At 62.9% G+C, this 10,987-nt stretch overlaps 1 protein-coding gene across 1 annotated transcript; it reads right to left on the bottom strand.

Annotated features, from left to right (window-relative positions):
- Positions 1-799: 799 nt before the first annotated feature.
- On the bottom strand, positions 800-10,765 carry LRP3 (LDL receptor related protein 3). Its single transcript, XM_061173171.1, has 6 exons — positions 10,728-10,765; positions 5,183-5,321; positions 3,609-3,823; positions 2,031-3,147; positions 1,649-1,781; positions 800-1,424 (listed from the first exon to the last, which is right to left on the bottom strand). The coding sequence occupies exons 2-6, from the start codon at positions 5,194-5,196 to the stop codon at positions 840-842; spliced, it is 2,064 nt and encodes a 687-aa protein (XP_061029154.1). The 5' UTR covers positions 5,197-5,321; positions 10,728-10,765; the 3' UTR covers positions 800-839.
- Between the last annotated feature and the right edge of the window lie 222 nt (positions 10,766-10,987).

Raw genomic sequence — 10,987 nt, 5'->3', positions numbered from 1 at the left:
GAACTGCCTTTCTTCCCATAAATCCCCACGGAGTGAGTGTCGGGACTTCAAAGCCCACGGCCTGGCCCTGGTTTACAGGTGGGAAAACTGAGGCTTTGAGACAGGACAGGATGGATTTGCCTGCTGGCAACTGGTGCCTCAGCCTCTGCCCCCTGAGAAAGCATCAAACAACATCTTCCGGGGGCCTCAGGACCTGCAAGAGACCCCATGGGCTTTCTCTACCCTGTGCCCACTTTCCCAGCCCTGCAGTACTGCCTGGGAGAGTTACCCCTCAGCCAGAGGGCAAAGGGCATCAACTGGCCAGGCCCACGCTGACCCCACAAGCATGAGGTTGGGGGCAGAAGTCTCCTAGCCCAGCTCCTCCGGGGCCTGCTGGGAGGACGGAGGAGGGTTCAGTGCCACCAGAGCGCCCACCATGGACTAGGTCTGATGTACCCATGTCCCTGTTCAGTCCAGGGACAGCTCTGGTGCCCCACAGGGTGAATGAAGGGAGAAGCCACAGGAAACATTCCAGGGAGCCCTGCCCTGGCCCTCCCGCTTCTCTGGAAAAGGATTCCCAGAATAGAGTCGGGGGAGGTAGGCATGGGCCCCAAGGTATCTTGTGTACCCTGGGGCCCTGCAGAGGGTGGGCTCATCACTCCACCCTCGTCCCACGTTCAACCCCCGCAGTCCCCTGCCCACCACGCCCAGCGGGGGGCCAGGGCGCTGATGCAGGAAGCTGGCTGGGCTTCTGGGTGGGCCTCTCCGTAAGAAAGAAGGACACGGAGGCAGGGTAGAAACGACTGTGTATTCCCTGGTTACAAAGTGGGGCTGTGGCGGTCATCAGCGTGTCCGGCGGGTCAGCAGACCAGCAGGGCCTCGTCGTCACTGGCCTCCAACGTTGGGGAGCAGGGTGGCGGGGGGCTCCTGCAGACACCCAGTGGCTCTGGTGGGTGGGGGCCTAGGGTGCTGCCGGCAGTGGGGGCCGGGGGGTGAGGGCCCTGGGCCGAGCAGGACTCCCGAGGCATGTCCACAGGGGCTGGGTTGTCCACCAGAGGGTCCCTGCCGGCCTTTCTGTCCTTGTGCACTGGCCTGGCCTCTGGGTCCCGCAGGCCCGAGGGGGGCGGCGCAGAAGGCCCCACCTCCGGAGCGTGGCTAGGGGCGCCGGGGGGCCCCTCCCCGGCTGCCCCTGGGCTGCCTGTGTCTGTTAGGGGTGCCGGGGGGTCTAGGCCAGCCCCCGGTGCCGGCTGGAGGAGCCCGTCACCCAGCACCGTCTGTGAGGTGCGCGCAGCCGTCAGCAGCGGGATCTGTCCGCGCGGTGCCCGCGGCCGGTGAAAGAGCCGGTTCCAGAGGCGGCCGAGGCGGCGGCGGGAGGGCCCACGGCGGGAGGCGTGCCGGCGCATCTGTCGCCGCATGGCCGTGCGAAGGTTCTGTAGCACCGAGGCCTGGAGGGTGGGGCGGCGGCTGAGGGGGTAGAGGTCAGCACGACCCCCGAGGACCCAGAGACCAACTTGTCCCCTCCCCGGCCATGGCCTGCTATGTCACCTGTCCAGGCCTCATCTCCCGCCTCCCTCGACCCCTGGACCAGCCTGGCCGCACGCCCCTCGGCCTCCCTGTCTTGGGTGTTTTCCGAGGTCTGGCCGGTGGGGTCTCACGCCCTCTGGCTCACCTGTGACGCACTGTAGACGGGAAAGTCCTCCACGGGTGGAATGAGGCCCTGTGCGATGAGCTGCCCGTAGGACGGGGGTGCCTCTCGCCGCACAAACTCAGCCTCCAGGCGTGTCATCTGGGTCTCAAAGGCCCTGAAAGCAAGGGCAGAAGGGCAGCATGGTGGGGCTGCGGGGACCCCCCACTTCCCGCCTCCCACGGGGGCTCCGCAGCAGGACGTGGGACCCCGTCCTTCCATCCAGACATCCTGAGGTGCCCAGACCCGAGAAGCCCCGTATGGATGGCCCGAGCCCCAGCTCACAAGCCCACAGCTGTGCGAACAGTGAGCCCAGGGCCTCTCTCCAGAGACAGGGAGAAAGCGAGGCTCTGGCCCCGCCGCCCACCTGTACTCCTGCGTGCGCAGGGAGTAGAGCTTGAAGGCGCAGCCCAGGGCAATGACGAGTAGCAGGCCGCAGACCAGGCTGCCGATGAGCGCGGCGGTGATGACCTTGCGGGGCACGGCCGCCAGGCAGCCGTGCTCGTCGCTGCCGTCCTGGCAGTCCTCCTGGCCGTCACAGCGCCACGTCTCGAAGATGCACAGGTTGGTGCCACAGTGGAAGGTGCCCGGCTGGCAGGAGAAGCAGTTCTTCTCGTCGGCGCCATCGGGGCAGCTTTTCTGATTGTTGCAGCGGTCGGCCGGCGTGTAACAGAGGCCGCTGCCACCCTCACAGGGGTACTGGTCGGGGGGGCAGGCGGGGCAGCCCTGCTCGTCCCGGCCGCTGGCGCAGTGCCACCAGCCGTCGCAGCGCTGCGGCTCCGAGAAGCAGCCCTGCTCGCCCATGTCCTCCACGTCACCCTCGCGGCTGCTCCCGCACGGCTGCTCCCACGGAAGGCAATAGCCCTTCACCTGGTAGGTGGCGTTGAAGCCGTGGCCGGCGCTGCGGGCACGGGCGTGGTAGGCCACGGTGAGGCGGCCCTGGGCGGCCTCGAGGCTCACGGGCCGGTGGTTGCTGCGGTAGGAGAGCGTCTGCAGCAGGCGGTCCCCACGCTCGCCCAGGCCCTCGTATACCTGCACGTAGTCGTCGTAGCCCAGCCGCAGTTCCAGCTGCAGCAGCACGCGCCGTGGGTCCTGCGTGTCCACCAGCCACGTGCAGTGAAGGTCCGAGGGCCCGCGGGCCGCACCGAACAGGTCTGGGGAGGCGAAGGAGCCATAGAAGCTGCCCAGGCGCCGGCCGCAGGCCAGGTCAGGGCAGCCAGCCTCGTCGGAGCCATCGCCGCAGTCCTGAGTGCCGTCGCAGCGCCGCTCGGCAGGCAGGCAGCGTGTGGAGCGCGCCCCGCTGCAGGGGAAGGTGCCCCCGGGGCACAGGCTGCCCGGCGGCTCGGAGGCGGGCGCCGAGCAGTTGCCCTCATCAGAGCCGTCGCCGCACTCATCCACGGTGTTGCACTGCCACGGGCCCGGCAAGCACTTGCCGTTGTCACAGCGGAACTCGTCAGCCTGGCAGGATGCCTGGCCCAGCTTCCCTGTGGGGTGAAGTGCGTAGTAGAGACAGTCAGGGGCAAGCAGAGCTGCCCTTCAGCCTGGGGCCAGCAGCCGGCGTGTGGTGCCCCCATCCCAGCGGGGCCTCTGCAGGGTCCAGGGAGAGGCAGGATCCAAGGAGAAGGGCCCTGGACTCTCCATGGCCAACTGAGGGGCAGAGACCCTTCAAATGCCAGGGCAGGCCCAGGTCCTGACCTGAGCTGGGGGTAAGGGGTGAGCTCCCCACTCTGGCCAAGTCTACGAAGCGGGGTCAGTGACCTCGAGGGGCTCCAAGGCACCCTGAGGCAGCAACATGACCAGTCTCCGTCCCAACACTGGGCTCCAACTGACAGGTCTGCTGGGGGAGACCCTGCAGGGAGTGGGTCGATGGAGGGTGCTGCCCTGGCCTCCCAGGAGCCCATGTGCACACACTGAGGTGCCCTGCCCGCCCTACCACCGGCATCACCTCGGATGTATGAGAGACGGAAGCCCTGGGCCTGGCCGGAGCTGGAGGCGTCCGAGTGGAAGAAGATCCAAACGTGGTCCCGGGCAGAGATGAAGGCGGGCGGGATGGCGGAGCCACAGAGCCGGAAGGCCTCCTGGCGGGGCGGGGCCGCTGGGCCCAGCATGAGCCAGTCCAGGGAGCACTGGTGAGACTCCTCCACGTCAAAGTTGCGGAAGCTGCGGGGGGCGGAGGGGGCCGCCGACGGGGGTGGGTGGCCGGCCAGGGACCAGCAGGGAACGGTCATGCCTGAGCTCACGGCAAGGACGGCCGGCTCCACTGTCCCTCCTCTCCTCCACTCCCAGCTGCTCAGTGGGCCCTCCAGGGGTCTGAGGGTGGCTCCATGAAGAATCAGGACAGCGTGGACAGCCTGGGTCACGTCAGCCCCAGTGCAGCCTCTCCACCCTCGGTCAGTAAACACACACACACACACACACACGGCGCCCCAACCCAAGGCCAAAGTGGAGGGGGAGGCAGGAGCCCCATGGTAGGCAATTCCCTCCACTTACACTCTCCCCTGAAGGACAAGGCCCAAGGGTTCAGATCCCCACCGTGCTGGCTCTGCTGGGACAGACCCTGCACAAATCCCAGGCTTGTACACTGAGGGGACCCGTGCGCACCGGGCTGGCCTAGGCTGGGGCTGGGGCACAGCTCAGCACCTGGGGAGAAACACTGGCCCTGGACCCCCTGGCCCAGGCTGTGGGATAAACAGAGCCATGGAGTACTCTAGAGGTGGCCAGGAAGGGTGGAGTCTTTGAAGAGACTCCCAGTGGCCACAGGGAAACGGGCACAGACCCTGATGGTGCCCATCACACCCCTGTGCCTTGAAGCGACTGGGGGCTTCCGGGCTTTGCATTTAGGAGAGTGACTCCCCATGACCTCCCCAGTCCAGGGGTCCAGCCTCAGTTCCACCATCTGATCACCCCGTTTCCCTCTGCATGCCCCCGCAGCTCAAGCGCCTGGGCTCCTCCCTGGTCCCCTTTTCTGCCGAGACCACCCCAAGGCCCCTGGGGAAAACGTGCTCTGGGCTCAGTGCCAGCCTGGCCTCAAGCCACCCCTGCAGGACAGACAGGACACCTCTGCCACCTCACATGCCCACCAGTCCCAGGGCTCCCCTCCCTGGCAGGCCTGAGGTGATGGACAGCCCCGCAAGACCATGAGAGAGGCTCAGGGCAGGACGAGGCCCAGGTCTGGGCAGCCAGCACCAGAGGCCCACACTCACATGCTCACATGCACCCACATGCATACAACTCATACATGTGCACATGTAGACTCACACACGTACTTGCACACATACACATCTGCTCACTCGTGCCCACCACACCTACCCACCCACGTGCTCACACATGCACACACACCTGTCCTTTATACCTGCTCAGATGGGGCTCACGCACATACACAAGCACACGTGAGTGCTCACACATGTGCACACACATCTGGTCACTGTGCTTGCCACGTGCACTCGCATGCACACCATCACACTCACATTGTGTGTAGGCCCACATCGGTTCCCTCTGACACCCCCGGGGCCCCCATACCTGATGGTGATCATGTCCCCACGGTCACCCTGGATGTACCAGCTGCAGTTGGTGCCCGGTGGGTAGTTGAGGGGCCAGGCTGGGCTGTAGATGACACCGCGTCGTTCCGTGTGCTGCTCCAGTTTCCCGCTGCAGGCGGCTGTCAGGAGAGGAGGCTGAGAGGTGCTAGCCTCACCTTTGGGTGGGAGGGGGTAGTGAGGGAGGGGGACACTTGAGCCCCCCATGGCTTGAGCACAGGCCTTTTCCGGGGTGGGATCAAGGCCAGCCAAGGTGGTCATGGCCAAGAGGAAGGCCACAACTCGAGACTTCATGGAAATGGTGTGTATGGCGTGGGCCAAGGAGGGCCCACCTTGTGCCCCAGAGCCTAGGTCTTATCCCTCATCCCCGGCAGGGCTGGGAGCGAGCCCACCAACTCCCCTTGGCACCTCAGTGGAGAATCCTGCAGCCCTAGGCGCAGGCAGGCCCACTATGGTTCCCTGCCTGTCCCCCTCCTCCCACCCCGGGGCTGACTAAATACAGGCCTCAGCCCGGGAGGGAAGGGGCTTTGCTCACCCAACACATATTTACTGAAGACCTCCTATATGGCAAGCACAAGTGGTAGGCATGCTCGTAAGACAGGCAAAAGCCTGGCTCTGTGGAGCTCACAGGCTGGGGAAGGAGCAGACAGACTATGCAGATACCCTGGGTGAAGTGAAGATTATAAAACAGGCCTGAAAGGAGGACCCGATGTCCCAAGGTGGCTGGAAATGCAGGCTGGGTCTGATGGCACCTTGTGTGGCATTTGGGTTTTATCCTGAGCCTAAGTGGGAATCCACCAGGGGTGGATGTTGTAACCAGATGAGGACACTGAGGCTCAGAGAGGGTAAATGAGCTGCCCATGGCCACATAGCAGGTAAGTCAGGGCCCACCCTGGTCCTCTAACGGGCTCGGCCTCCCACTGCCAGCCTTGAGCCAACGCATTGATGAAGTGTCCACCGTACACTGTGTCAGGGACGAGCTCAGGGCATCACGCCGGCCAGCACAGGTGACGAGTGCCTCTATGCCCAGCCCCACCGGCCTCACTTTACCCACGTCATTACACGTGCCCTCTGCTTCCCAGCTGAGCCCACCCAGCCTGAAGGTGGCAAACCCTGCCCCGGTGTGCCCTGGCCTTCCCAGGACCAGGAATGCCCTGCACTTGGCTGCCCCCACCCCTCACAGCCCCTCCGTCATACTTCTTCATCTGATCTTCACGACAGCCGGCAGCACAGGTGGGGCCCATTATACAGATGGAGAAACTGAGGCTCGGGGAGACAAATGATGACGCTTTTCCCGAGCCCAGCAATACCACCTCCTCTCTCCCACTGCCTGGCCCCTTCCACCGTTGACCTGGAAGTAGGGTCTCTCTGCTAGCTCTCAACAAGACTCTGAAACCCCAAAGGGCTCGGGTACAGAAGGGAGAGTGAAAGCCCTCCAGCCACCTCCCACAATCTTAGGAGGGTACGCGCAGAGGTCCGGGTGATCCAACACTGTCACTAGCAGGGAGTTAGCCCCCAGCGATGGCTCACAGGAGCATCAGGGGACTAGAAGAGAAACACCCACCCTGACCCTAAAGCGAGGCTGACCACGCTCAGGTCGCCATCAGAGCGACAGTCGTGGGTCGGCGAGGTACCAGCCGGGGTTCTCCACTTGGCACTCAGTGTGGCCTGGGAGGCCAGCCTCCCTGAGCCTCAGATTTCTCACAGCCCAGGAGGGTAAGGACTAAACAAACGGAGGGGCGGCCAGGGTCCTGAGCAACGTGTTCCCTCTGACGGGTGAGGCCGCCGGCTTTATGGGGCCTCACAGAGACGCTGGGTGCTGACCTGGGGACACCCTGGGAGGCATGAGGTTATGAAACCCAGAAGAGGCTTCTCCTCCTGCAGGGTGCTGGGTGGGAGGTTCCCAGGCAGGGCTGGGAGCACATCTTCCCCCCACACTGAGTCTCTAAAGCAGAGGTTACACCTGGAGTTGGAGGCTTCACCAGCCAGTGTGGGAGTCACCCCCTGTCCCCTCCGCCCCCAGGACAAGGCCTGAGGCAAAGCAATACCTACCCTGGCCCAGAGGCTTCCCCTATGCGATGGAGCACTCATGGAGGCCGGGTTTCCCACACTGGCCAGGGAAAGCCAGGCCCACAAGGACCCGTGTCTGGCCCTTCTTTCATGAGTAGGGAAGCCTGTCTCTCCAACCACCAGCCTAGTCAAGAGCAGATGACTGGACAGCTGCCAGCCCAGCTCTGCCTCTCAGCAAAGCCCCTGACAACACAACCCCCAAACAGCCTCACCCCTGAGTGCCCCCTGGCTGCCCCAGAAATTCCCACGTTGGGGGCAGCAGCGTCACTCAGTCACTGTTTATTCTTCTCCAAAGGGGGCCACAGAGACCATGGTTTCTGCAGCCGTCGGCCTGGCCCATGCAAAGAGACCGTGGAGCAGGAGGGAGGCCAGAGTCCGTGCAGGGCCCCAGACTGGACGCTGCCTGGCCGTGGGCCTGGAGGGCATCATCAGCTCAGACCACCGGCCCCAGGCTTTCTCGTTTCTGTGACGGCAGGCCTCACCCGCACTCCACCACCACCCCAGGACCCAAGCACAGGCAGGGGAAAGAGCCTCGTGAATCCAGTCCTGGGGTCCACACTGCCAGATACACCGTTGCACCCTAGGCCCCAGCTTGTCCATCAGTGAAATGGAGTCAGTGGGTGCTGCTTGTCTCAGGGTGGCTGGGAGATCTGGGGAAGCGGCAGTCTCTAGGCAGACGTGTGCGCTGGGTTGACTAGCGGGGATGCCCATGGGAGGTGAGGGTAGTGATGGGGTGTGTGATGATGGGTGGGCAGCAAGGGGAGCTGGAAGATACGGATGCAGGGTGGAGGGTCTTGGGGGGTGTTTAGGGGCAGTCAGAGAGGTCTGTCTGAGCTTAACTGGGGGTGACCTATGTTCACTCGGGCAGAAGATTGCTCCGCCCTTGGGTCAAGGTGGCCTGCTCAAGGGGGCAAGGGATGACTGAGTACTTTTAGACCAGTGTCCTTCTTTCCTGGTCCAAAGAGACGTCAAATATTCCTGAGAGGGTACAAGCAAGGCCTGAGGGCGCACAGCGTACAGATCTGGTTTCCAGAGGCCATCGTTACTCCGGACAACCTGCTGCTGTAACCAATGACAGGGAGCTGGGAGCCCCACCAAAGCACTTGGGCGCAGCTGCCAGGTGAGGGGAGAACAGCCTGAAGACCCTGCCCAGGCTCACCACCCCCCCGGGTCACGGTGGCCACAAGGCGGAGCCCAGAGTCTGGGGTGCAGGAGGTGGGTGGTCCGACCCAGTTAGTGCCTGACAACCTGGGGCAGGACGGGGTCTGAGAGGCAAAAACCTATGAGGTTCCCGGGCAGCCCAGCTGGGCCCTCCGGGGGGTCTGAGCCCAGTGAGAGCTGGCAAGGGGCAGGCCAGACAGTGATGATCTGGGCTCCTCACAGTAGGAATTGCAGGGAAACCCTGAAAACTGCAGTGGCATGAAGCTTTGGGTGGAGGGAGGCACCTCTGGCAGCAGAAACTGGTCTCCACTTCCCTCAGCAATGCTAGAGGGTCAGCGATGGGCTCCAGGACAGTCCCAGCCCCAGACCACCACCTGTGGCCGCACAGGACACCGCGGGGTGCCAGGCACAGGCAACCTGGACCCTGCTGGCAGCCAAACATGAGGATGGACCTGGATGGCTGTCTTTCCTGGCTCTAGGAGTAGACCTTGTCCCTGGAGCATTTCTTTTCTAAATGTCTAGCCACATGCCCACCCACTATACCAGCAGGAGGGCTGGCCTGGGCTCACATTTGTAAGACCTGACACCCTCAGGTCCCCTTCCCCCATGCCCACTCTCTACCATAGCCACAGACACCTGACCCAGGTGAGGCCAGTCAGTCTTCTCCTGGAAATGAGGATGGGGAGACTGGGTGGTTAGCTGTGGGGGCCAGGACGCCAGGCAGGGCCGAGGCTGGCTCAGTGCTGAGCAAGGCAGGGCCCTGGGCCAGCAGAGGCTGCCGGGAGCAGGAGCTGGTGGGCAGGGAGAAGGGAGATTGAGGATGCGTCTGAGAGACGGGCCCGTGAGAGCAGCTTCTGTGGACCCTGAGCCTCCCCACCCCAGGGACCGCAGCCAGCAGGGAGCCCTCTCCCTGAGCCTCCCCACCCCAGGGACCGCAGCCAGCAGGGAGCCCTCTCCCTGAGCCTCCCCATCCCAGGGACCGCAGCCAGCAGGGAGCCCTCTCCCTGAGCCGGCCTCAGTGGGTTCTGCTGCGAGCCGGGCCCTGAGCAGAACTAGAAATCCCAGGTACCTCCTGCCCCACGATGCAGCTCAGCACACAGCAAACAAGTCCGCAGCCCCCAGACTCCAGCTCCCAAGGCCCTTAAGATGTCTCACAGTGGTACCAAGGGCCACAGGGGCCTGGGCCTGTGCATTCGCCAACCCCTGGCAGCCCCCTCAGCAAAGGACAAATGCTCCTGATGGCCTCAGCCTCCCTCCCGCTCCTGGCAGCCTTTGCTGTGCTCGGCACTAGGCCCAAGCACAAAGACGGCCAGTGGATGGACGGACCCACGCGGACAGGCAGGAGGCAGCCGCGGAGTTCTAACTGTGTTTTCTTAGACTCCATATGTCTATTTGGCATCCACTAACCACAGGGCCAAACTATCAGCCAAAGTGTTTACCTCTCTCCTGCAAACCAGTTTGCCTGAAACTGGTCTTTCCTGGGCAGACTGGCTGATCCGAGACTGAGTCTCCTCACTCTCTTCTTATCTAACTCACACACCAAGCCAATATTTCATCTCAGGGTCAGGTACCAGGCACCGAGAGGCCACCCCCATAGCCCAGAGCCCTCGGGAATTATTCAAATTAGCCAATCCTAAACTGCTTCCGCTGCCCTGCCTTGCCTTTCCCACTGAAACTCCAGTCAAGGCTCTGGCCTAGGCCTTCCCCTCACTCCTATGTCTGCCTTGACCAAACCTGGTATTTTCCCTGTGACCCTATGTGGCATGGCATGTGCCCTCCTCACAAGACACATAAGTAATAAATCCCTCCATCAATGGCTTTGGTCTCTAGGTGTTGTCACTCAGCCATATCTTTATCAACTAAATCCCAGGTATAATTTTAAAGCAGGCAGGCATCTCATGGCGCCCCATGGCCCTCTGGGAACCCTACAGCCTACAGGAAGCACAATCCATCAATTGTGTGGGCTGTGACAGTTTCCTAGTGGTATTAGGCCACCATGTGCCAACGCTGTGCTGAGCACCTTACCTCATTTGCCCATTTAACCCTAATAGGCAGGCTTTGGGGTAGGGCCTGTTATTGCACCCATTTTACAGAACAGGAAACTGAGACTCAGAGAGGTGTAAGTTTGCCCAATGCCAAACAGCTCCTTTGTGATGCAGAAAAGATTCCCAGGGATTGAGGTAGAAAAAGGCCAGGTGACCTCAGGGGTGGAGCCAGGATCCTGAAGGCTGGTACTAGAGGTCACTAAGCCAGGAGGGCAGGGAGGAAAGGAGCAAGGGGAGAAGCATCTTACTCACCTAAGGCAGGAACGGCGCTGCTGAGCCGCCCGGTGAGAACAATGTTCACTGCGGGAGACACAGAGAGAGTTCAGTGGATTGGGGGAGGGGGGTGGCTCTTGGGGCTCAAGCACCTGGGGCACAGGACAACACAGCCCAAACTCCAGGCTGGTTCTCTTCATCTCGCAGGGTAAGGCCCAGAGTGCTGCCACAGAGACTTGTGCTCCCACCCCAGTCCTGCTTGGATGGGCAGAAGCGAGAACCTCGGGGTCTCAGCACCC

The sequence above is a fragment of the Eubalaena glacialis genome, chromosome 18, assembly GCF_028564815.1.
Source record: "Eubalaena glacialis isolate mEubGla1 chromosome 18, mEubGla1.1.hap2.+ XY, whole genome shotgun sequence".
Classification (NCBI taxonomy): domain Eukaryota; kingdom Metazoa; phylum Chordata; class Mammalia; order Artiodactyla; family Balaenidae; genus Eubalaena; species Eubalaena glacialis.
Note: the sequence above shows the minus strand (reverse complement) of the source record. Positions and strands in the feature narration are given on the sequence as shown.